This window comes from Cebidichthys violaceus, unplaced genomic scaffold (assembly GCF_023349555.1).
Source record: "Cebidichthys violaceus isolate CVI_PGR_0920_01 unplaced genomic scaffold, fCebVio1.0.p SCAF_10, whole genome shotgun sequence".
In the NCBI taxonomy this organism is placed as follows: Eukaryota; Metazoa; Chordata; class Actinopteri; order Perciformes; family Stichaeidae; genus Cebidichthys; species Cebidichthys violaceus.
The window spans coordinates 8384691-8411761 of NW_027176263.1; the positions used below are offsets into that span (position 1 = coordinate 8384691).

Consider the following 27071-nt stretch of genomic DNA (forward strand, 5'->3'; position numbering starts at 1 on the left):
GCCATCACCGAGGTGAAGAAGATTAAAATACTGCATGGTTATGCAATCACATGTCCTCTCTTTCAACTTTTACTCCTGCCTCCTTTGACAGATGTCAGAATTGGGATTTGAATGCTCGGGGATGAGAAAGTGATTCAACATGAGGTCACATGTGCAGAACGGTGGATGTTGGTTTACAGCACATTTGTGAGAGCTATAGTTTGTGCTGTTAGTGTATTCAAATGGGAATAGCTTGATATTTCTAATGTTTTCACAGTTATTGTCTAGAATGTGACAGTTGCAGCAGTGCAAAAAGTAATGGAGGAGCAGGAGAGGTGTCATCATGTTAAAAAGATCAATATTGTGCAAAGAGACAATATTGTAAAAGAAAATATACACTCAAGTCAATCCAGGCAGAAACTATAAGGTTGATGTTACCTGAAGCCATGTGATTCTTGAATGGTTTAAGACATGTATCTGTATTTTCCAGTCTAAAAATTGACATTGCTTAGAAATGTAGTGCTCCAGTTAGATTCAGGCATTTTTTTAATTATACTTCATTACATTTCAGAGGAAAATATTGTACTTTTACTACTAGATGTATTTGAGGTACAGCAAAGAGTAACTCTGCAGATTAAAATAACACAAAAGAATGAAAAATAATCCATAGTAACATTAATTAGTTTTATTTTTTTATTTCATGGTCTTAGTTTTATAGTCAGTCTGTTAGTCTTTTACAGACGGACAAAGTTGGCGACTAGCTGGTGAACATGGTTGAGCATTTAGAAGTTAAAGAACAGGTTATTTTTCTCAAGGGTTATCAAAGACCAAAACAGAGTTTAAAGGAGAGTGAATATTGTATAAAACATATCATCAGGTGGCCAGAAACATAGATTTTTGCTAAATGTGGAAACTGTTTGCTAACCTGTTACCTTTAATAACTTAATAAATAGTAACTTAACACCCCCTGAACATCTTTAACTTCTGAATTGCTGCATTGATGCACAGATGTACTCCAGGACCCTGTGACATCATTGCTACAGGTGCAACAAAGCACCATGTGACCACACCAAAACACTTTCATCAGTGGCGCTGGCTCTGATCAAACAGGTTTAACACATTCAACCAGAGAGGGCATCAAAACACAGCTTTTCAGCCGGGTTACTCTTTAAGGTATGACAATATTGTGTTGACAGTTTGTTGCGCTGCCCCCAGTGGCCAAAACACATTTAGGTAATAATGCATCTGTACCTTTAATCAAGAGATATTTTGAAGTAAAATGCATATTTAGATTACATTTGTTGACGTTGTGGCTATTTTAGTTAAACCTGCAGTAACTGCAATATGTTTTGTGGCCACTTGGGGGCTGGGAACGTTGATCTGTTGAACCTGTTTGTCAACAGTTCCTATCTGATTAGTTAGACTTTATATCTGTGTTTGTCCATTGTTCAGAGACGGTGTAAACTAAAATGAGAAATTGTGCAGCCCTAAAAAGATGAAGGATCTCACACATTGATTGCCAATAATTGCAGTTACATCAGACATTACAAAAGTGGAATTAAACAGATTTTTAAAAAGTCCAACAAAGCAAAAACTTACATCAAAACTACACAGGTCAAAGTGGCGTAATAATAAAAAGTAAAAAGTAAATAAAACATTGACTAGCAAAGAGATGAAGGTTCACCCAAAAATAGAACTCGGTAACTACTTCCTCACAAGCACTGTTAAAGTATGCTGGAGCACCAGATGAGTGAGTATGCCCCTGTAGTTCTGTGTCAGCATCATGACAAATGACTGAGGTCATCAGGGCCATTTTTACTGCTCCAACAAGCATAAAAAGACCATCATGTTTTTTCCAAACAGCTTGTGAAGACTTTACCTGTTTGGTGGTGAGGGGATTGCCTCCAAAGATTTTCACCACACACACTGACATTGTTTTAGACAATGCCAACAGCTGTGTGCGGTCATCAACCCTCTCACAAAAGAGTCAAAAGAGTGTTAACATTGAAAAAACTTGACTTGGCTTCACAGCCAGACTATATACATCCAGCTGTATCATTAGTTTACGAGGCGGTGCATGCTGGTACAGCAGCAAATGCAGTCAAAGAATTCACCACAATATTTATGTTGAAAGCTGCTTCAATTTTAAATGTTCCCACTTTTAAGATAAATCAATTTGAACCAATCAACATACAATACCCTGAAGTGTTGGGCATTAAAATAATGGTGTATTGAGGACATTGATGAATAATGTTAATGTCAGTTTGTTCAGTCTGTGTTCTTATCACTAAAAGGCTAAACTTATTACGTTTTTATTTATTGATTTTTATAGGAATGTTGTTTATTTGGGTATAATTGGGTATCGTTGAAATTCAGTCGTTATGAATAAAAAAAACTTTCATTCACAATAATATTACAAACCTGTCAAGTTTAAAGATTTAGCAGTTATGTAAAGACAATCATGAAATGTGTAAGAAACATAATTGGCATATCTTCAAATATTATTAAAATAAACTACTTTGGCACTAAGTTGTTCTGACAGATTTTCCAGCAGCTCTGTGATGCAAAAAAAAATGACAAAGAAAGATGAAAAACAGGAGAGAATGGCTGATATCTTCAAACAGCTTGCCATGTGTGTTTTCACGAGTGGATGTTCCATTACAGCACAGCGCAACATGGCTGAAAAACCCATCAGAGATGTAACAGGATATGGTGTGATCACTTGTTTCCACTGGTGAAAAAAGGGAGGGGAGCTTGTAGCATTGTAGTCATGCTCATAAAGAGCAGACGCTGCCTTCGTCCACTGCCATGTCGTTCTGTCAGGCCTGCCTGCACTTCCTCTGCTGCCTAACATAGAGCCACTAACATAGAGTACATAATACACTAACTAGGAGTCTTACCTAATGTTGTAAGCAGATATAAGGGCCTTTCACAAGTTACAATGCTTACTAAATACGATTTTAAATTTGTTGACTTAAACATGTTTTTATATGCGCCTACAACTATATTATTACAAACCATTTGTCAAGTGTTTATATACGGATTATGAATACCACATAGCAAACTATAGTGTAGCCGGTTAAATTCACTGTTAATTGAATTTTCTCACTTTTGTTAGTTTGCAGTTTTTGTCAGCTAACAGAGGCGCAGTCTTGTTATAACACAACAACATGCAAATTTGGCTTGGTTGTTATTTCAGGTGCAGGGGGAGCGTAACGTGATGTCTGGACTGTGTTAAGGTGTTTATGTGTGCCAAAAGCTTTGACACTCCTCCACATGCCTCCTGTGTACAGCACGCACTGAGCACCCATCAGTGAGCATGGCAGAGCACACGCCTGGTTTCCAGCTGGAAATTATGACTCTTACACACTCTCATATAGATAATAGTGTTGCAGCTGTACATTGAATAAACTGAGTGATATTTGAATTTGCAGCAGATTATTTCTCATTTCAGAATGGTTTAGTTTGACCTTTATGTGACTCCCACGGTCAACTTCTTTATAAGGGGGGGGGGGGGGTCCTGCTCAAGGAGACATCAGATGGACTCACCATTCAGATTTTCTGGGGATTCAAGCACATTTCAAGTTATTTTAAGAAGTTGAAATAGTTGGAAGTCATAATTTTAATGGACATTTGAATTCTTGGATAATATGAAAAACAAAAAACAGGTGATTTATCTCAAAGCAAAGGCAAGTAGGGGATATCTTGATTGCTTCTGCTTTCTTAAAGATATGAGGACTTATTTGATCTGAGTTTATTTTTGTAAGTTCAATAAATCAGACTTTAGAGAGCCTGCAGCTATCTGCAAAATCTGGCTTTGTTTTGTGCAAGGTTACTGCCAGGCCAAGACTTCACAACCTGATTTAATGAGACCAAATGCATCTGTTCCCAGTTTCACACCGGTGCCATCAAGACCTAAGTGGAAACAAGCCTTGCTCTGACACCATGGACATTTTTTAGGATCATACTTGTGCACTCTCTGTGAAAACTGCAGTTCTATTTGGTTTTCCCAAGGATGAGTGCCCCTTTTCAGTCTTGATTTGAGTAAATATCCATACATATAATTACTTCTGCATGGGGAAACTTTCTCCTTTCCTTAGTTCTTGATTCTTGTACCACTCTCTAATGTCAGTCATTTAAAGCATCTGAAGTGAAGCATCTCAAATGCATGATATCAAAGAGCTGGGTTCATGCAGACAGCTTGGAGCCCCTGTGCTGCAGGACTTCAGCTTGCAGCCCAACACTTCTGGCACCTCTGTTTTCTGGGAGCAACGAGTTTGCGCCCCTAAGGTTGGCAGAGAGAAGGACCATGGATGTTTTTCCAATGACTAGCAGGAACTCATACCCTGAAATAAATGACTTACTTTATTTTAAATGACAGACCCACTTTTTTGCTAGCTCACTTGCCCTTAGTCACTTTGCGCAAGTGAGCAGCAACATACGTCCACTCATTAAAGGAGCCAGTGGGAACACTGATTGCTGATTTTACTTGGATTCCAGGAAGCAGAAAAACCCTGCTTCCAGGGAGTCATAGCTACTATTGCTCTTTGATGAAAAACGTGTTTCCATTGATGCACCAGACTGGGTGGCTGGAGTTTAAGTATATGTTATGGTTTGATTTTCTGATTTGAAATGGTCACTCCACCGATTGTGAAAGCAGTTGTGTAAAGTCTTTTGTGGCTCAATGGGGACCTGTCTAAATACTTCACTTTTTACAATTTCTTAAAAAGATCTGGCAAATGTAAATCTGCCAACTTGGAAGTGCAATACTAAAGTGGCCCTTTAAAGCCCTTTTTAAAAATATATAAGAAATGTCAAGTATGCAGTCATATAATCTCCATTGACTTGAAACACATTTTTATATTTCATATATTTTTATATCTAGATAAATATGCTACAGCAGCAGGTTAGCGTCAGTGAGTAGGCTATTGTGTATATTTAAAGGAGTCCAGCATTGAAGCTGGTATTTCCCACCTCTGTGACTGAAGGAGAACATCACTCCCAGAGCTTTTCTCCTTTTACACTTGTATTTGAATAAGAGGCTTCCCTATCTACCCTCAGCTTTCTGTGTGTCTCTCTGTGCTGTTAAAACTGACAATCTGGTGCCGAGCTCCACATCCCATACCTCCAAAATAAATACATATCAACACCAAACTATCTGATCTTTGACTTGTTAATTGTGTCATTCCAAACCACTCACCTTGTGACACTTTTTGTTCGAAACCACCCCTGAAAGGAAACTTTTCTTGATGCTCTTTCAGTTTATTGCAGCCAGTTTGCTTGATGTTATTCATCCTTTTGAAATGCTTGCTGGTTGCTAAATAAAAGCCTCAGCAGAAAATGCTGGTTTACTGTGTCACACATTGACATACTCTGGCAAAGTTGTATGAACCACCCTGGAACGTGCTCTGGGCTTGAAACCAGCCACCAGTGCCAAACCCATATAGCCAATCTTTGGTGTGCGCCACGTGGACTATTCCAAGATCCTCAACCCAAATCTGCCACTGAGCTACGAGAGCAAGGTTTTGACTTCCCCATTTTCCCTAGTAGCACATTTTTTCCTGGCCTCACCATCATTTACTTAACCCCTTCACTCCTTGGTTGCCGCACAGTGAGACAGATGGCCTGGTGACAACTACAGTCAAATGTATCTCTCTTAACCATAGAATTCTGCAAACTCAATGCTACATAGACCTCAGCTGAGGTAATGACATTTTCCACATTTTATTTGATTATGAAGAGTATTTGAGGAAGTGGACTTGTAGTGGTGGGAGACTGACTTCATTTTAAGCTAAAAAAAGACGTAGACTTTTACAGTATATTGACTGTTAATATTCCCTTATCTGTTGCATGTTAATATCCTAGATAAAGTCCATCCCAGACACGGATAAGATAAGTGTTAACAGTCAATAAACCAACAGGTTATGTTTTCACATATATTTAGTGCTGAGATCTATAAAGGTCATGTCAGCAAGATGAACAAAGATTGTGATTGCAGTAGATTTTCAACTAAAAATTATGGTTAACAATTGATATTTTTTTATTCTATAAGTTATATAAATTCTATAAAAAAGACCAAAAACAACAATGAATTGATTCTACTAACAAGTATGGTATGCATATCCAAAGCCTGATCATATTTCTATGTGCCATAGTTTCATCGTTCAATAACTATTAAAAACACATCAGCCACAGTTGTAATGGGTGACATGTGACCTCATTATCATGAATGTGTCACTGTAGTTTATTTTCAATCCACAAAAATACCGTCCTGCTGCCGTAAATACTTACTAGAGCACCAAACGTGGATCAGTCCACCACTGAAAATAGTCCCTGACAAATGTATAATGTTCTGCTGTTTGAGTAACATTTGCTAAACACTACGGTGACCAGCTGTTTAACAAGATTATTCAACTTTTACAATTTTAAAAATAGAAAAAAGAAAACGACAAGATTTACATCGTCAGTAGTTAACAACTTAGTTTGGGGCTGAGGTGCCAGATACAAAATAAGGACGTCAGAAAGTATTGTGAGACTGTATCACACATAACCTGGATTTGGTCTTTTTATGGAATTTTTTAACAATAACAAATACAAATGAACACTAGCATTAATCTTAAAAATGTATTTAGCTCATATTTCATACTGTTTGTGTTGGTTAAACAGCATTATTTCAATATGACAGTAATTATTATGGTCTGTCAGTCCACATGTACTGTATATAATCAACAAAATGGTGTACAAGAGATTTATTTATGAAACAGAACAATCTTACACTGTTTGTAGAAAATGTAAATCTAACAACACAAGTATAAAATAAATTTACATTTTGTGCATTTGCCATTGCAAACTCTCAAAAAAATTAACAAAATGGAAACCAAACACGGAAGCACATGGCTGGTATACAGACTAACGACAACAAGGTGTACAGTAATACGTCCTCGATCCACACTATACAGTCACACAGTCACACGTTGTTTTAGAGACCTTGATCTGATTCCATTTTAACCAACGCTGTTAAGTTTCACAACATCCATAAGTGATACTTGTGACTAACATATGAATGAAAAAGTAATTTGTATAAAATATTTTTACAGTATTTGATCTTCACGACTTCTGAACCTCAAACTCTCTGCTGTTGATGTGAAATGAATTTGGTGCTTGATACACAACATTAGATCTTATCAGCCACTTAAACTGCAATCATATGTATTTAACTACCTTTAACTACCGTAACTTATGTTAAAACCTTGATCTAACATTTTTTTTTGTAGACGTGTTGCAGCTAGAAAGTGTTTCAATACCATGTAAGGAAAGAGTGTTTGCTGCAGTGGCAGTAACCCAACTTGCAGCCACTTTTAGTGACTGACCAGTCATAAGCTCCTCGTAGAGAAAAAGCACTGAAAAATGTTCCACGTGTACCAAAGTGATATATCACTTTGAGGACAGCGAGGCCCTGTCTGGACAGCAAAGAAAATAAACAGTGGCTTTTTGTAACATGTACATATTACCAGAACTAACTCCCTCTGGCAGCTACTATCACATACATAAACACGTGCTGTAACTATGTATGTGATTACTTAAAAGCAGCTGATGTTTATCCTCTCCAAAGCTTTACGCTACAGTTTATGTGTAATATTTAAATAACTAACAAGTTAAGGATATGCATGTCAACATTACAAATCTTGCAATACTATAATGTGTTATCTTGATGTTTGTGATATACAATTATGCGCTTTGTCAGTGTAAACAAATAAATAAATATTTACAAACTCAAAAATGCAAACAAACCAAACAAGCAGAGCATAAATAATTTACAAAAAGGAATTATAATACAGAATTAGTATAAACATCTTTGGCATTTACTAAAATGGCTTATTTAAATCATTCTCCAGAAAAAATAAAAACACACATATTCAGGATGAAAATAATGAGGAGAAATAATAATGGACTTGACAGCTAAATGATTATGCTTTTGTTACAGTTTATGTTTGTCAGACACTGTGTGATTGGCCACGAATGAGCATCTTAGTCCCAAAGCCGAAATTATTAAAGATAGAGAACGACAGGTAGGAAAGCATACAGCGTGTAAGTGGTTGTACAATTAATCCTTTAAAATGTAGGTACACTTGGTATAATCAGGTAATCTGCTTTTCAAAAAAAACAAAAAAACTCTCAAAATTTATTTCATTACCATCTCAAGAAATGTATAAGTCAACAGGAAAACTGAAATCGGCCATGGTTTCCTCTCCATTGGATGGATCAAGGCAAAGCGTGCAGAAGTATGGAAATCCTCATTTACTTTGAAATGGATTTAGTGATGACGTGATGTTTACTTTGAGAGATTCTTGTCTTTTGCCCTCTGATGTATTTTTTCTGTCAGACTTGATTCAGTTATCTGTGGAAAGATTGAGAAAACAGCTTCCATTACCACCACATTAATAATCAAAACTAGGACACTCAACGAGATTCACACAGTCAAAGTGCCAAAGTGCAGCAACAACATGTGCACTGTGTGCGTCAGAAAAAAGCGTGTCTTCAGCGTCTGCGGCTGTGATTGTGAAAAGGCTGCAGGCTCATTTTCCACTGTTTAGCACTCAACAGAAGATCAGAAGTCCTTGGACCAACACAAGGTCTTTCACAATGCATCTGGGGCATTGTAGATGGGCAAGCTGACAAGCAGAAACATAGCGTGACAATTGTTTTGGCTTCAAACAACACAGAACACAAAACCCCGCTCATCATTACCTTTTGAACACAGTTGGAAACTCCAGCTTATCTGAGGTTTGAAAAAGATGTTGAAGGTTTAACATTGTTCAAAGATGGAGGAGGTTTTCTCCCCTTTTCTGGTATTTGTACAATATTCATCGACATATGTGGATCATATACATGCCCACATTAAATGCACATACACGTCAATACCCATTCTAAACATCTATATGTACAATTGCTTGCATTTACGTATAATGCCTGAAGTGCTTCATCGCAGTCCTAATCTATAATTTACTCATACTCTATGGAATAAATTGAGTCGTGAACAGAGGACAAAGAACAAACGTGTATTACAGTGTGAATCATTCCATGTTGTTAATTAAGAATAATTTGTATCTGACCGTTGAACCAAAAGCATTCAGTGCATTTTGGTTGCAATATCCTACAGTTGCATAACACTAATTAAACAAATCAAAAATAATTCTACATTGACGTTTACATATCCTAAACATATATTCCAATTCCTATCATTCTGCAAAGGTTGGGGTCAAAAAAAATCTTTGCTAGATTGATGAACTATTTTCACGTGAATCTTTTGGTATAAGGTATCCTGTAATGCATTAACGTAGGTGCATGAGTTTTAGCAGACAAGTGTCTTAGTTGTCCCATGTGGTTTCTGTTTTTGAAATTTAAAATCATACATGCACACACATACACACACACACGTCATTATTTCTACAAGGACACGGACACATCTAATGTTAGAACTTAGTAGTAATCAAAGTGTTTGTACTAACCTCTGCATTCATACTTGAGGTCGGAGAAGAACACCAGCTCTTGCGAGAAGACAAACAAGCCTAACCTTCCTCCGGCAAACGTCTTGTCATAAACTGGTCCTGAGTCGGCCATGATTTGTTTACCTTCATAGACCACAACCCTGAAAATTACAGGACAGACATAAACTTCTTAGTGTGTTGAGATTAAGATGCTTACTAATGTACAGTTTCACTATCCGTCACTACACAAACTACGGAAAAGCTGCAGTAGTGATTGATATGAGTGATTTTATGAAATGACCAAAATAATGTAGGTCTTTGGAGAACTGCAATCAAAGTTTCCTATCATTGAGACAGAAAAACAACAGGTGTTCCTGTTATTACAAGTTTAATTTATTACCTTATAAAACCAGTCTTCGGTCTGTGGATGAGATGCCACCTGTAAGCTGTGTAATCCTTCCAACCAATATTTTTGGGGTCATGCCACAGAGTCCGCACCTATGTGAAATAGTTAGCAACACTTAATACTGCTTCAGTCTTTAAAACAGACCAAATAGCATTTAGATTGCAGCCCACCTGTCCAGGAGTGTTGCCCGTGTGCCACAAAGCATTCCTGAGGTTTTCTCCAGTGCCAGTAGTCGAGTTGACGACTTTGAGTGAAACGCCAGAGATGCCGAAGGCCTTGGAGGGCTTGTCCTCCCAGTAAGTCTGTGTGATCTGCTTCCACATCACTACATAAAAGCGCCCACTCGACTGGTAGCCAAACACAAAGCCTGCATAGTCATCGTCTCTGTCTGTGTTCACGTACATCGTTCCACTGAAGTCCACAGCGTTGAACTCATCAAAACCTGTGATGGAGTAAAAGAAAGGGAATTCTAAATCTCAGGGCTCTGCGCAATCAAATGGAGTTTCAAATCTTTAAAATTAATTTGAAACAGTTGTTCGAGAGTAAACATATTTGTGTTACTCACCGACTGCAATGCCAGGGTCAGAATTGGCAGTCTGAACCAGCTCTTTGCCCTGGTGTCGGACCACCCAGTTGGGATCAATTTGAGTGGTTCCCTTAGGATCCAAGTGGACCATCTGGAACTTCCTGAAGTCTGTGATACTGATGGCATTGTTCTCCGGACACACATCGAGAATATCTGGGATATTGTCATTGTCAAAGTCATCTTTGCAGGCATCCCCTCTTCCATCGCCTGTGAAAAAAAGATATAAAATACATTGGTTTGACCTAATTTAAATCAGATTTCAATAATTGTAGCTACATTTTTCCTATTTTTCCATAGATGGCAGCTAATATGAAAAATTATAATAAAAATCCCACTGAAGGGAGTACTGAGGAGCTCTTCCAAGATAATATTAAAAATGAATGGGGAAAATAGCAGTTCCTCCCAGAAAATTGACTTTAATATATTTGCCAGCTCTACTAAGGCAAAACAGCCATCTTTTCATGCTATGACAACTTGTACTAATTTGTAACCATCTGAAGCCTGAAGTCTATTAAAGCCAGACCGTAGGCCAGGAGCTCACAGTGGTAAGGACTAATGATGGCCACTGTGTGGAAGTAGCTAGCTGTTTTATTGTCGTCATCTTTGTTATTGCACAAGGGGCTAAAACGATCCCATCAAATAAACACTGACGAGCTGTGAAAGCGTCGGTGTCCAGGGCCTACCTGCTTCGCAGTCTGTTTCCAGTTACATACAGCGGTACAAACTCCAGGTAACCCTACTTAAATATGGTTCTGTGGATTAATCACAAGCAAAGCCTAAAGGTAATAAAAACTTCACAGCCTGGCGTGCGACCTCCTGGGCGGCTAACTGAAGTCATGCAGAATGACATCGCTTGTGCCAAGCCGGCCGTTGACTTTTTCCAAAGCCACCATATTTCACACCTGCAGCAGTGGAGCTAATTGCTGACTGTGAAAACATGTGGGAGACAGTATACTGAAGGTAAATGTGAATATCAATGAGTAATGAGTACAAAGTCTGAGTGCATGGAGTCCATGGCAGAGAGACAGAAAAAATGGCTATAAACTAATGTAATGAAATTAAATATAAGCTATAAATCTATAAACTCTAGATGATTAATCACCAGACTGTTAAATTCAGTTACAGTCGCAATAGGTCTCTCACATGACTTAATGTGAGCTGGCGGGTGTCATAAACTGGTCATGTGAGATTAATTATGGTACTGAACTAATGGTAATTCAATAGTAACTTATTAGTTAACGTTATTAATTTCGTCAACTGCTGTTTCCAAGGTGAAGAATGAACTCTTAATCTCAAATTTTAAGGCAACACAAACAAGAAGTCCTTTCAGTGCTCAGAAAAATGGGAAATCTGAGCGTCTACAATTCCATGACAACTGGGTAACCCAATCTGCTGAGGAAGCTCATGATACAGTCGAAAGCTCCAACGGCTACTGAGTGGACCTTTCGGTGAGATTATTTTGTTAAAAGAACTTTCAATCTCAATATACATACTCTATCTTTATGTAAAAGTTGTTTTTGTGTACTTTATATTTTGACCAAAGACCAAAACTACATATTACAAAAATGTTTTGGTTATCCATAAACATTGCATTAGAAAATTGGCAATAAAAAAGTTATAGGTGCATCAAACACCATCTAGTTACTTCGCCAGTCTTGTGATAGCACACAGCCCAATGATACTAGTGCAACTTTGTAACTTTGGTCTGAGAATGTTTAGCTACCTTTGACTCAGGCAAATACAAACACAAGTAATTTGTAGTTGAGTAGGAACATTTCAGTACCCTTTGTATTGGCATTTCAGCATTAAACTAAGTACACCACTGGACAAACACACAAAACATAATCAGCTGGATTTACACATGGATAGAAAGTACAAGGCACGCACCAGACCCAGCAACCTTTCAACCTTTTGAATGTTTCATTCTCACCATCAGCGTCTATCTGGTCTGCATTGGGTGTCAGCCTGCAGTTGTCCTTGTCGTCAGGGACACCATCATCATCATCATCATAGTCACATGCGTCTCCTTTGCCATCCTTGTCATGGTCAGCCTGATTGGAGTTGGCCACATAGGGACAGTTGTCCAGGTTGTTCTGATGGCCGTCTTCATCAATGTCGTGGTTATTGTCACACTGATCTCCAACCAGGTCATTGTCTACGTCGGTCTGTTGGATAAATACAGACAGAGGTTGACACTTCCTGCACTTCCTGTTGCACTGGAATGTGTCATGAAATGCACTGTGGTCACCTGGTCAGGGTTGTGCAACAATGGACAGTTGTCACAATGGTCACCAACTCCGTCCATGTCAGTGTCCTTCTGATCAGTGTTGTACACATAGGGGCAGTTGTCGCTCTCATTCATAATGTCTAAGGAAAAAGGGCAGTTGATGAGAATTTAATGTTTAATATACGTAATAGCTAGATGGATTCATTACAGTCATTTATCTGTTTAGGCTTAGCTATTTTACCATCCCCATCAATGTCCACTGCGCAGGCGTCCCCTTCGCCGTTGTGGTCGGTGTCTATTTGAGCAGGGTTGTGTTCATAGGGACAGTTGTCGCAGCGGTCGCCAACTTCATCCTTGTCAAAGTCAAACTGGCGAGGATTGTATAGGAGGGGACAGTTGTCCTGTGACAGAAAGCATGTAGTTGTTAGGGAATTCTTTGTGTAACATCAATCTGATCATAGAGTGAAATGTGTTAAAAAACTCTCCTACCCTCTCATCTAGAATTCCATCATTGTCATCATCCTTGTCACAAGCATCTCCTTGGCCGTCCTTGTCAAAGTCTTCTTGTCCAGAGTTGGGAAGGCTTGGGCAGTTATCCTGAAATAGTACGGGACATTTTTACAGATACAATAGTAAAACAATAGTAGGCAATAGTTTATTATCACTGCGGATAGGCTTCATCAAATAGGGTGACAGAATTTAACAAAATACCTTCTTGCAGTGATATGTGGCATTGGCACCACACACAAGGTTCTGATTGGGCCAACCATCCAAGTCAGAGTCTTCTCCACAAATGAAGCCATCTCCAGCGTAACCGGTCCTACACTCACACTTGTACATAGGGTCACTGAAGTGGCTGATGTAGATACATTCGGCATATTTGTGACAATTGTGGGTCTTGTCCTTGCATGGGTTCTCTGGCTCACACAACTAAAGAAAAAACAGGGAAGGTGGAACTGTATTATGAGATTTTTTCACTGACCACATCCAACATCAAGGGTACTGGATGTGATCTGCCAGAAAAAAAAAGATGGCCCTCCATGCCCTTTTCATAAGTCTTTGTATATGCTTATATTTGTTGTTGTCAAAGTCAAAGTGCAGGGCACTTCTGGGCACAGTTGATTTTTTGAAATCCTACCTAATGCATCATACATCCCACAACAACCCACTGTTTCCTCTTTTGCGGCACAAGGTATTCACAGCTGCCACTCATTACCAGAGGATGAACATAACTGCAGTGCGGATGCCACTCCATGAGCTCATAGAGGAGAGAGTGACAGCAAGAACAGGCCTTTGATCAAAACTGTGAAATGGAACCCCCTTAATGCCAGCGATGAGACAATTCCCCTTTCCCCCAAATCAATTAGTGAAATTGGGGCATCATATCAAAGACAAGCAGCTGGAAAAGGCCAAAGAAAAAAATAGTCCACGAGAGATGTTATGCAAGGGCCAGGCAGAGTGGCACGGCAGGTTTTTCAGTTTTCCAGGGAGTCTGTAAATTCAGTGATCTCAAGGGAGCAGAACAATGTGTACTAATCAAATAACTAATGTGTCATAAATGGCATGTTGTATTACCTGTGATACAGCTACAATTTAGCAGTTATGACAGGAGTGGAAATACTGAGCTGTTATAAAGATCTAGTAGGTAGAGCCAGAGTTAAAAAAAAAGCTCCACATCTCTTAGCTTGAATAGAAGCACTGATCTGTTCAACATATATGGTAAAATACAGTTTCCGTCTGCCTCTGATCTTATAATGAATGTAACAGAGATGTGTAACATATGTTTGTTGTTAAGAGTTGCCCAACTTTCCTCCCTATCCCTCTAGTTGCTAATACTGGGTCAAGGTGAGGCACATTCATATATGGTGGCCTCCCCTCCAACACTGTGTAAACACTCTGACAGCATGAGTAAGGCTTATATATCACCCAAGCTGCTGCTTCCATCATTCATAAATTTGGATCAATCCACACTGCTTTTGAAAACCTAGCAGGGAGCTAAATTCCCACATTGTATCCTTTTCTTTACTGCATTTTGTTCTCACTTAAAAGCTACCTCTGTTTGAATGGCATCCAAACAGTGGTCTGTTATTGGCAATGAGAGCAACTTTAAAACGCACCTGTTTGTTCTTTTTGGCAGCCTCCACACCCATACCGAAAGGCTGGTTGCCCTTGTAGCGCTTCGGACAGGGCCGGCAGTGGAAACCTGGATCGGTGTTGACGCAGCGCTGCATTCCACTCACTTTGTAGCAAACATCAGACACCATGTCACACTGGAGGAGGGAATGAAAAGTAAAATCAGTAAAATGCAGACAAATAATTACAAGAATGAGGTCTTAAATACACGTCTGGTTCATGCACATGAGAAAAACAGGAACTTTCACCTCATTGATGTCTTCACAGTGGGTACCGTTTCCACGGAAACCAGCAGGGCATGGGCCACACTCCCAGGATCCATCTGGAGAGCTGTTGCAATCCACTCCCCCAAAGCATGGGTTAGACAGACAGCCATCTGCAAGGGATTTAGATGAAGTATGGGTACAAACAAGGAAAATGTATTGAAACATCGCTGGAGATATCTGTATGGTGTGTCTCCAAATGATTCCACTTCAATTTGTATCGGTATTCATCTCAAGTTGATGCTTAGAGATAAAATGTTTAACAAAAATATTGAATTCTTTCTTTAACATGTTAAGATTTGCTCTTAGCACAAAGAACCGCTGAAGATGATGGGAATATCATTACTTTTGGTCAAAGCTTTTGACGAAAACCACAAATGCCACTAAAGGAAAAGTCATAGGTTCACTAAAGTCTGTAGAATTCACCCTTGGGAGCATGAATGTTTGAACACATTTCATTGCAATCTATCCAGTCTTTTTTTTAGATATTTTATTCCGGACCAAACTTGTGGACCGACCAACTAACCAACTGACCAACCGACTGACCGACATTCCTAGAGCTTGTTGCTTGTTAAAAACATGATGTAGAGTGACTGTTGCTCACCTATAGGACAGTCTTTTGTGTTACAGCTGTCACTGTCGTTGGCCTCCCCGATACAATTTTTGCCGCCGTACTGAGGTTGAGGGCTGTTGCATACCCTCGCTCGACTTTTGACTCCCCCTCCGCATGTTGCTGAACAGGTTGCCCATGGAGACCAAGGACCCCAACCGCCATCAACTAAACAGGTACAGAGATAGATGTTCAGTACTAAAAGAATTTCATTCCACAAAGCTTTCAAGTCTTTGTTTCTAACATTTAAAGTCTGAAATCTGAAAAGAAGCCAGAGAGTCAGAAGCCTGGAACTTAATACTACAAGTGAAAACATACTGATTTGAGTCAACATTTCCTGAAAGACAGACAGGAGGCCAGTCTAGAACACATGGGGAATGTTGCCTCAGGGAAGCCATGATGCACAAGAAAGTCTGGTTATTCCACACGGATGCTGCTGTAATGGAGATGTTGTTTTTGAGTGTTCCCCTAACAGGGTGGAATACTCACTGGGACAGGGTTTGGCAGTGCAGCGCTGAGTTTCTCTCCCACTTCCCTCGCAGTCTTTACCCCCCAGTTGTGGCATGGGAGCATTGCAGTGCCGTATCCTGGTGATCTGTCCTTCTCCACAGGTCACTGAGCAGGACGACCACGGCGACCACAAACTCCAACCTCCGTCCTGGCGAACTGGGAATCCAACATCAAACATATCAGGCAGAGATCCCAAAAACACATGTCACGTATTATCCTCTAGATTTCCACCCAATCAAATAGTTACAGACATGTATAATTTGCAAAAGCAGAGAAAAATGGCTACCACATTTTCTACAAGTAAACATTATGTGATGCTGGCGACGATGGCTCACTTTCAAAGATGTTCTGAGACGCCTGCGCCAGTATTTATGTCATTGTGGGTAAACTATCCTCCAGTGGTTAGACTGATTCAGTCACTCACACAGATGCAGTGTAACGTGAGCTGCAAGCAATAGCACATGCTAATCCCTCAATTTATCAAACAAACAATTCTTCAGTTTTGGCATCAACCTCATATAAAGTATATCAAATGATCAAACTCATTAATATTTTATATTTTTGCATGGCAGGCGGTGGTGAGTCATTGTACTGTGGAACACCCTCTCAACCAGTGATTCATTTGGAATAAAATCTGACTGGGCACACCCTGCAACCAGACCATACAATACTGCTTTTCACTGGGATTCAGCCTCACTCAGATGGATCCATTTTCAACAGATTCATAGAGGTATGAACTCTGTCTTTTGCACTTTGGGAGATCTCATCTCAGTTTTTCCACAACTCCATCATGTACCTCCCTGCCATATGTCATACTTCTATTTGTTTTAGATTATTGTGTAGTTGAGGCAATGATGATGATGAATAGTTGATCAAGATCACTGCACTATCATCACTGCACTAAGGGGGGTTACTACTGGATGCCATTTATTTAAATGAAAAAAAATATCCTCACCACGGCTGTCGCATTTTCCCAGGCTGCACTTGCGGGTCTGGATGGAAGGTCCGGTGCAGGGGTTGCTAGTTGCATCACATGACCGACCCCTCTGCTGAGTTCCTGTCCCGCAGGTGACAGTGCACTCTGTCCACTCTGACCAGGGGGACCAGCCATCCTCACTGTCTTTAGCTGAAAGAAGAAGTAAAAGCTCAAAGTCAACATTGTATTCCTTATTTCTCCTCATGTTAAAACAGAATAATAAAAGTACTAACAAAGGATCACTGCACTGTTTTTATGCTTTATGTAAGCCTGTTTATCACATGACCTCATCTGAAAAACCCACAATAGCCACTCTGAATGTCATATATTGAGACCAATAAATATGTGGTTCGCTCACAAAGACAAACTGGCTGCAATATTCCTATGGTACTAAAATCTAATACGCGTGGAATATTGTTTTTACGGCATATTGTACTATTAATTAAAAAGAGCATGCATGCATAAAACTGCATGTGTACTTACGCATACACACGGGGCAGCATTCGCCGTCAATAAATGACGGGATGGCACAGGCCACTGGAGGGCATGTAATTTGGTGACAAACAATCTTGGACTCCTGCCATCAATGAATATTAGACATGTATCAGGGTCATTCATATCCACAGTAAAGATGTCCATATCTCCATTTGATTTGGCACTACCTGGCAGGTACATTTGGTGCAGCTGTCTACAACCCAGTCTTCCTTATCGTCAAAGAGGCGGCCATCCTGCCAGCACATGTTTTTCTCTTTAGTGTTCTTCATCCTCCCAAGGGCCTCCTTCATGACTGTGTTCTCCTCTGTCTTAACATACAACAACAGACAGATTTGCAGTCAGAAAGGAGATCAGTCAGAAATGATTAGGTCACACTCATGATAAAGGTAGACTGCATTCCAGGAAGCATGTGAAACTATACACCTGCTGACAAGCTGATTCTAGTAAGAGAGCACATGTGAGATTTTTTTCACCAGGTGGAAAGAAGAATAGTACACGCTGCTCCAGTAGAAGTACTGTTTCTCACTTAATTATTACTTTTAAAGAAGTAAGACTACTTATGTAAATCACAAAAATCACTCTCTGAGAAACACAACCACAGAATACTTATTATAATGATGAAGGGCCAAATATAGCCTCCTGGCATTCTTTCCATGAACCTATCTGTTCCTCTCCGAAATTAAAGCTCTGAGGTGGAAACCTTCATATCATTATGAGACATCATTCTTTCAGATCGCCTCATGAGAGAAAAGAGACTCAGAGAAAACTTAAATGGACCAGGAGGAAGAATGGTTGATTTTTAAATGAACTCAAAAAAGTACATCTACACAAAAAGCTACTGCATTGTATTAATGGTAAAATATTCATTTCAAAATGTGATTCTCATTACTTCGAACGGCTAACTACTTCTCTGTATATGTATGATGCTTCTAGGAAAATAGCCCATTGAAAAAGAATACTTAGTTATGCACATTGTAAACTCCAACCCAATTGGAGACCATGGGGATCTCTGGCTGGATTCCTGAACACTTGGGAGCTGTCAGACTACTGCCAAAGGTTTGTGTGTAAGAGTGTGTGTAAATCCTCCCGTTGGAAAAGGGAGGCAGCCGTGTGCAGCACTAGAATCTAAGACACCACTCGGTCTGGAAGAGCCTCAGGGACCCTTCTCATCCCAGACGGTCTTTTTTTTGTTCCCAAGGTTCATGCAGACTATTATTGCTGGGAGGCTCCCAGAGGAAACACATGAGCTTTTTAAACACAGCCAGACATTAGACTGGACCCCATCGCTGCCAGGGGAACACTTCCTATATCCCCATGTAACATGTCATAAAATCTGTCTGGCTCACGCTGCCACAGATAGCAGGAGTCAAACGGGTTCAGCCATCACCGGCGACTCTATAAACAGTCCTGAAGCTACTTACTATTTGATTTCAAAGCAATGTAGGAAACCTAGTAACCTAATTCAAACCTCTAACATTCCGGCTGCCACACCGAGGATTGAATTTCTTCTCTCACACAAAAGCTGATTTTGATAATTTCACATTCACCACTGAAATTGTGCTTGTAGAGCACAGCAAAACAGGCAGTAGCTTGTCTAAAACAAATAATTTACACCATGTCACTGCTACTACTTACCACTTTTTGCAAGCCATCAATAAGATTGCTGACGACGACACGCAGGCCTTTGAGCTCCTGGAACATGGTGCTGAGTTCCTCGCAGGAGCGCTCACACATGTCTGCGCCCACATCGTCTGTCTGCTGACCGATAATGTTTGTAGTGATCGAGGGACTCACATCCACAATTTCTGTGCTCTCGCTCACAATATTGGCATCATCTGGAGGGGCAAAAGAAGATACATCAGGGTGAATGAACAAGCGAGCAAATGAACAAGCGACACTGGTGATGGAAAACACATTTGAGAGATATGATGATTGAAATACAAGGACTCTGATCAGGATACAGAGTGATTTCCTGTTTTCCTGTTGCCGGTAAAAAGATCACATAAATGCAGTGATTACAATGTTTATTGTATACCAAAAACAGATGTTTAGTCATTGTGTTTGTTTGATTTGACAAATGTATGTTTGAAATGGTGACGGTAAGTCTTTCCACCAGAGATGACAGCCGGTTTGGCTGTGGGAGAATGGGAGGGGAAGGTATGGTAGAAAACAGGGTGTTCCTGGAGCGGTGAGAAACCACATCGTTGTCATAAATCTCCACAACCTTTTAGATATGTGGACACTTCCACTATGAACTTAACAGACTAGAGTGACCACACAGATGGATTTACAAGCAGCCTGTGAAGCTCATGGTCTTGTCCTTCCATCGGATCTGTAGCACAGTCACTAAAGATACCCTTGTCTAGATGTCAGCACACTAAAGTCCAAAGTGTGGGAAAATCCCTTGAGCAGCATTTAGTAGTCATTACTAATGCTAGAAATTCTTCTCCTCCAGCACATAGTATGAAAGGGAATGCTATTTTCAACCACAGAGTTGTCTAAAAGCCTAAATGTTGAGTCTTCTTTGCACAATCTGAAAATCTGAAGCAGGAAGTCCTGCGTGAGCCAAGAGTAACATGTCTGCCAGGTGCGATCTTTATACAAAATAGACAGGCAAAAATATATTCACAGAGCAGGAAAGAGCATCTTTCTACATCTTATACAGTATGAAATCGTGAGTACTCCCTCAGTTTATTTCCCCAGTTTGAGTCTAAAACCACTAACCTTCTGTGATATGATGATGAGCTTATGGATGTGTGATGCCGAAAACCCCCCACACAAGATACATATCAAAGCTCCATGGAATGCCTGTCACTCAGCCAAACAAAGCACATATCTGCAACTGGTTTGGATCTTGCTATGTAAATTGGTGAAGATTAATAGCAGACTGAGGGACTCTAAATCAAGTAGTTGTCGAAATGATGTCCCACTGTAGCCAGTGTTGTGTTTTCTTTCCCTTTCAGTCTGCTGGATTCATTCAAATCTCAGGAGGGCTTCATGCTGTGTGTGGACGCGCGCAAGCTCGTCTGTAAAAGCATTTACACATTCTTCTCTCACTGATAGACATTCCCTTATTTTCTCAAAGCAGATAGAAGTCAATTAAAAAAGAGCAAAAAGCTTGGGTAGTTTTAATTCTGCTCATTAATGTCCAACATGAGCGTGGTTTGTGTGGGTATATGAGTGACTTTTGTGGCATTAGAATTGCTACCAGGGCAGAACCTTGACTAGTACCGTCCAGCATGCAGAAAACATCCAGGCCTTAGTTACATCTGTTAAACAAATAAACTCATTCATCTGGACTTTAACACTGCTTGTGGCAACGGAAATGCTCAGAAAGCCCTCTGTCACGCACAAACATGCACACCACAAATATATTTGCTTTGTCACAGTAAACCAAAGACAGTTTCCAGATCTGGTGACCCTTTAGCTTTGATGTAAAGAATGATCACGGACATATTTACCCAGGTACTTGTATCTTTTTAGTTGCAGCCGTTCTTTGTGTGAGCCCTGATGAGGATCAAAAGGTACCATTCCTCATGCAAGCAAAGCTTCAGCTGAGAAAAGCAACCCAATATGCCAATTCATGACTTCATGTTGTGTGTGTTTGTGTGTGTGTGTGTGTTTGTGTGTGCAGCTGGAAGTGGAAGCTCCCAAGTCTGCAGTATAGCATTCACTTTCTCTTTTCTATTTTCTTTCCCAGGGCATTATCCCGAGCCTACTGCCAATGGAAATAAATGTAAGCATGTGTATCTCCTTTTGTTCACCACGCAGACACACTGCTCGACCTTAAGCCACTGCATCGACACTGCTGTTTCCGTAAACGTGAAGTTATGGGGGGGACGACATCCTGCCACATATCAATTCAGCAAGTTTCTTAACCCACTTAAAAAAAAAGAAAAAAAAAGAAAGAAAAAAAGACCCCCCAAAAAAGCTCAACTGAGAATGCTCAACTGTTTGGTTTGGAAAGTTGCTGTGGTTGATGCTTAACAAAACACAGATACCAGACTTTGGAGGATTGCATGTGAAAGAGTTTCCAAATCACATCTGTAAGGTATCGGGCTTGAACAGTTAGCAAATATAATTATTTTGACTCATTGTTTGGCTCATGAAAATCACACAAATAGAAATAGTTCCTACTGCTCGAGTATGGTGGGAAACCTTGGGAGAATGCTGGTTTAAATACCTTAAAGACAACCACAAAAAAACTCCGCTCCCTACCTTGTTTAGGGACCTCGCAGTCTCTGCTCAGCAGGACATCTTCCACTGTGGTGTCAAAGATAAAACGTACATTCTGCAGAAGGCCCTGATTGGAAAGAAAATAAGTGTCTATTACGTACTGTGGTTACTTTGGCATATTTTAGAACAGACATACATCCTTCGTCTATACCCACTTGCTCTTATTCAAGTATGCATTGGGAAACAGACAGATACTTCACTCTTGACCTTGTCACACTCAATTTTACACACAAGGGGCAATTTAGAGTCTAAATTTGTCCTCTCTACACAGGAAGACCAGAGAAACACTGAGCCACTCTGCTGCACTTTGAAGAGGAAGTATGCTTGTCTCTAATTCCGGAAACTGTTGTTTAAACTGAGCTTTTATTGAAAGTTTAGTTAAGACCACAGTTTCTTGTAAATCATCAGAGGTGACACAATATTGTAGGGCCAATAAACTCACAAAAGTCACAAAAGGACTGAAGGTGAAAGACTTAAGTTTCCAGATGCTGGTAAATCCTTGTCCTACCCATAATCCATAGTCTCTGTCTTACCCTGAAGTGGTTCTCCCGAATGGATCCCTTTGCAACATACATGCGGCTTCCCTCAGCCTTCAGGTGCTCGTAGAAAGGCTCATCCAGGATGAAGCTGTCTATCAGGCTGCAGCCCACAAACAGGTTTGCATTTTCCCCATGAACATGAAGTGTGATATTCTTCCACTGGGAGTCAGACAGGTCCACATCCTCAAAGGAAACCACATTTTGGGAGCCGTCCACCCAGTATACCAGGTCCAGAGTGTTGGCCCGCCCATTGGACACAATCTCAAACTGCCGCCGGCCATCGGGACCCTCCAAACCAATCAGGGTGCCCCGTGAGGCACGGTCCTGGCGCATGCTGGCCACAAACACAAAGCCCTCATTGTTTTGGATCTGACGTAGTATTTGTTTTAATATGGGGGAGCTCACTGGGGGCAGGTGGTCAAAGCGGATGAAGCGGTAGGCAGGGGCATCTGAGTTTTGGCCCCGAAACTGTTTGGCCCCCAGAGTCTTGCGAGTGATGTGGGTGATTTCAAACAAGTCGAATGACGTCTCGTCCTCTTGCTCACCATCTAAAAATCAAAGCAGAGGAAATACAAATGAACAGTTACTTCAGGGCGAAAGAATAAGAGTCTATGAGCTCTATTTTTCTTTAAATAAAATAGGTATTTAAAAAAAAAGAACAAGGCAAACAATTAGCAAAATGTTTAGAGGATTTAAAAACTTCACTGATTGCACTTGAAGTTAGTGGGGCTTCTAGCATTTAGTTTCAAGATCAATAATACAAATCTAGTCAATAACCTTTATTATTCATCAATTTTATTATTAGTCAGCATTAGAATCATTTACAAGTTTTCCACTTACCTTGAGGTAATGCGTGGAGAAAATGACAAGATAAGAGCAGCAAGAAGAGACTTCTCCTGAGTATCATATCTCCTTTAAAAAACAAAACAACAGGAATGATTTTTAAATTAGTTTTTATGTCCTTCTAGTCTTTTTTCGACATCATCGATCCATCTCAAATTGATTACATTTGTTTCACTTAATCCTCACGGTGAATAATTCAAATAATGACACAATAGACAAACAATCCAGCTTTTCAGATACAATATGCTGCTTACAGCATCACATACTGATTCTGTTTTAATGCGTGTTAATCGCTAAAATGCTTCGAAAAGCGTTTTCAGTCATCAGATAATGAATTACTTAAGTGCTGAGCTACAGTTCTCTCGTACCTTATACCTGCTAGCCTATCTCCACACGGAAAAATTCAACGATAAATAGGCTATGGTGCCGTGTAACTTACCTGACGAATGCAGTGTATATTTTTCAAAACAGTCAGATATCCGACAACTATAAAATAAAAAAATTGAAATCAGAATAAAAAGCCGATGATTAATGAAAGAGAAGTGGTATCTCCTGTACACCTCGTGCGTACAAAGCGTAAAGTCCACTCTGGTTCACTGCATCCACAGTCCGCAGGACTTTAGGCACAACAGTGACTGAAGCACCCACCTCCCTCCTCTTATATAGAGAGCCTGTCAATCAAACTCTTTTGGGTATGAACCGTTTGCAGCCAGTTGTTAAGAGACAGAGTTATATAATTATCTTCCGATGGCGTAATTGTCTTATCCGCGCTCGCACACAGAGGCTGCTATAGTGGGGGGGGGGCTTATTCACTTTCGGGAAGAGCGATGGAGGGAAGTGAGTTGTTTTACACTGGAGGGATAAGGTTATGATGATAAAGAAACCAAAAATATTTTCAATAGCTTATAGCAATGGCTTCCATAGCTTTACCCCCCCCCCCCCCCCACCCCTGAATGTCATTGTTTTTTTTCCCAAAGAAATAATTCCACACACGCATACATATCTTTAATATTTGGACTACAGCCTTTTGACTAAAACTGTAATCAAAACTTGCCAAATCGATCAATCAAAATGAGCCTCCCAGTTATGTCTGCAATGTGACACAAAAAAGAACATGAAAATGACTTCTAAAATAGATACTTTGGATGCTTTCACTTTGCTGGCAAGCAGTGTCTTGCGCCTGAAGTTAGTCAGGTTGTTGCCAAGGCTTCCCTCTGCAGTGTCAGGGAAAGAAAAGCTGACACAAACTCTCATTCTTGGAGCCCTGTAGAGGGATCACAGCTTTGGCAGTGGGTAGGCTTTTGTGTACCAATAGGATCGTCTCAGGGATAGTTTGCGTCAGTTGAATAAAATCCATTTTGAGGAAAAACGGGGGTGAAGAACAGACAGTTACTTACCAAATGGGAAGAATGCATATCAACAACATGAATCATTAACCTGACATAAATTAGAAACAGTAGTGAACGGTTAGTGACGAACTGACGATGCTCGCGGATGATAAAAGCATTCTGTACTGACCAGAGAACATCAGATTAAAACTGTCACAGGTGGAAAAAGATGAAATGCTCCAAAGACTTGCACTCATTGAATGAGGTAGTGCAGCTGTCAGTTGTTTCTCAAGATGTGTTTTAATCAGATTTTTAATCAGGGTTTAGATATGTTCCTTTTAAGTAATTTATAATCAAAATTATATTGAGGGTTATGGAAGGAAAACTTCTTCAATGGCTGCACCAATACCTCTCATTTCTAAAATCTGCATTCACCCACTTTTATTTGACAGACAGTAGTTCTCTGTAATGAGGCTTTACCATAAGAGTTCAGACAAAAAGTTAACTTTGTGTGCAGAGTGCAGAGTTACTGTTGGAAGTGAAATCATCATGTATTTTTATCTGTGCAAATTCAAGTAATATTTATAAATGGGAGGAGAGAAATAAAAGGTAGCAGCAACAAATCCATGTCAGATTTGTTGACACCAAACTGTGCCATAAAGTGAGAGTCAAGAACACACTGCTCTAACATCTTGCTCAAAACACCGAATACGCACAGTCCAGGTTTCCATTACTTTTATGATATTTCTGAAAACTTCCTGGGTCATTTGAACCGCACCACAATCCAATGCTTAGTACGCAGCAGATATCCACACATAAACGTGGACTCCTCTTTTAATGCTACAAACACCAGAGATCTGGATGAGTCATGAAATTAAGATGATGAATGTCTGTTGGGTTGATAAACAACTGTAGTTTCCAGCTCTCTTCTCCAAGCTCTGACTTCACCGTGGAGGTTTATGTGTTATTAACAAAAAAATGGGTTCAGTTTGACTCAGGAGCACAATCCAAAAAGGAAATCTGGCAAATTAAATGTTTATAGTACTGAGAACTGGAGAGAAGGACACATGTAACATGCAAATTTCACCTCCTCTGTAAAATACAATAGTTCTGGGAATGACAAAAATACAGAGGTTGGCCTTTTAGTTAGGATTTACTTCAAATAGCCAATTTAAATTAATCATGCCAAAAGTTGAGTAATGGCAGTGAAGCAAATTTGTCCAGAATAGCTGGCATTGTAAAATATCATAATCTCCCAAATGGAATGGCATCTCTTTTTGCATGACAATTGCACGGTAATGTACATTATGCATTTGATATCTGGAGAGCTACTGCATATTCTTTGGATGTTACTGCTCTCATTACTCATCTGCTGTGCTCTTCACTTACTATAGTATAGTACCTTAGTAGTTAGAAGCCACAAGCGTGTTTGCTTGTGGTTATGGCAATGCTATCAAATGAATCTCTGTGCTCCAAAGTAAATGCGACTGTTCCCTTCCTTCGCTATAGCCTACTCTGGAGCTGGATTTATCCTTGGTATACTCCAGTTTGTTATTGTGTCTTTCAAAAATGTTTCAGACTTCTGCATGCTCATTACCTGTTAGTCTTGTCAAATCAAATCAGCATATGTGCAATATTTTCGTACGAGGAATTAGGTGGCACAAGCATGCATTCCTATTGGAAAACCAAGCTTTGGGGATGGCAGTGTTGTTCAGTAGGTCCATCACAAACTCTAGTGACTTTTCCGTTAGTGCCACCGTGAGGTTGAGAATTGTCGTTTTAAGTGAAGTTGAACTATTGAATGGATTGCCCTGAAATTGTGTTCACACAATTATGTTCCTCTCAGGATAAATTGTAATGACTTTACATCTAGCGCCATCACAAGGACAAAAATGTACTCTGTCCAATACTTTTGTTTATGATGATGTTTGATACCTGCAAAACTAATGCCATTACCATCAGCCTCAGCTGCAGTTTGTATTATGTGCTGATAAGCAAATGTTAGCATGCTTAAACACTAAACTAAGAAGATGAACAATGGCAAGCATTATACCTGCAAAACATCAGCATGATAGCATAAACATCGTGGGCAAGTTAACATGCTTAAGTTTGTATTTAGCTAAAAGCACCACTGTGCTGTGAGTCCAGCCATACTAAGCTACTGGCATGGATGTAGACAATTGTTCAGTGATGCTGCCATAAAAAGAAAGACTGGAGTTTCAGACGTTTTCTTCTAGAGTTGAAAAGCAATTTTCACTGTCAAAATATTATAGTGTTTCCTTCGCCAAACACAGGTCACTTAAATTTCAGTCACTGACTTCCTTTGTTTTTGTCTCTTCCCTGAATTTAAACACTTGTGTGCTCTAGCTTATTTTCTTTCCGCAAACTTCAGACAAGATGTATCTTCCTACCATGCATGTTCATTTGACCTGACGACACATTGTCATTTTTA

The 27071-nt window shown here is 39.9% G+C and overlaps 1 protein-coding gene across 2 annotated transcripts; it reads right to left on the reverse strand.

Annotated features, from left to right (window-relative positions):
* Positions 1-6530: 6530 nt before the first annotated feature.
* thbs2a (thrombospondin 2a) lies at positions 6531-23953 on the reverse strand. Of its 2 annotated transcripts, XM_068724240.1 has the most exons (23): positions 23731-23953; positions 23289-23360; positions 22443-22996; positions 21892-21976; positions 19309-19508; positions 17841-17981; positions 17662-17755; positions 17158-17328; positions 16182-16358; positions 15687-15860; positions 15068-15195; positions 14804-14956; positions 13398-13616; positions 13176-13283; positions 12928-13087; positions 12708-12826; positions 12390-12624; positions 10439-10666; positions 10044-10315; positions 9868-9965; positions 9489-9628; positions 8728-8758; positions 6531-8377 (listed from the first exon to the last, which is right to left on the reverse strand). In XM_068724240.1, exons 2-23 carry the CDS (start codon positions 23353-23355, stop codon positions 8374-8376), a joined length of 3558 nt encoding a protein of 1185 aa, XP_068580341.1. In that variant the 5' UTR covers positions 23356-23360; positions 23731-23953; the 3' UTR covers positions 6531-8373. The 2 variants fall into 2 exon arrangements, with proteins under 2 accessions (XP_068580341.1, XP_068580351.1); XM_068724250.1 differs by lacking the exon at positions 8728-8758.
* Between the last annotated feature and the right edge of the window lie 3118 nt (positions 23954-27071).

Bases quoted from the DNA above. Each gene is read 5' to 3' on its own strand.
- thbs2a (XM_068724240.1), bottom strand. From the start codon at position 23,355: ATGATACTCAGGAGAAGTCTCTTCTTGCTGCTCTTATCTTGTCATTTT. The intron at 17,329-17,661 runs GTAAGTACACAT...TTCTTCTTTCAG, and splicing joins ATGCTGCCCCGTGTGTATGC to CTAAAGACAGTGAGGATGGC. The intron at 16,359-17,157 runs GTGAGGATATTT...TTGGATTCCCAG, and splicing joins GGGAAAATGCGACAGCCGTG to TTCGCCAGGACGGAGGTTGG.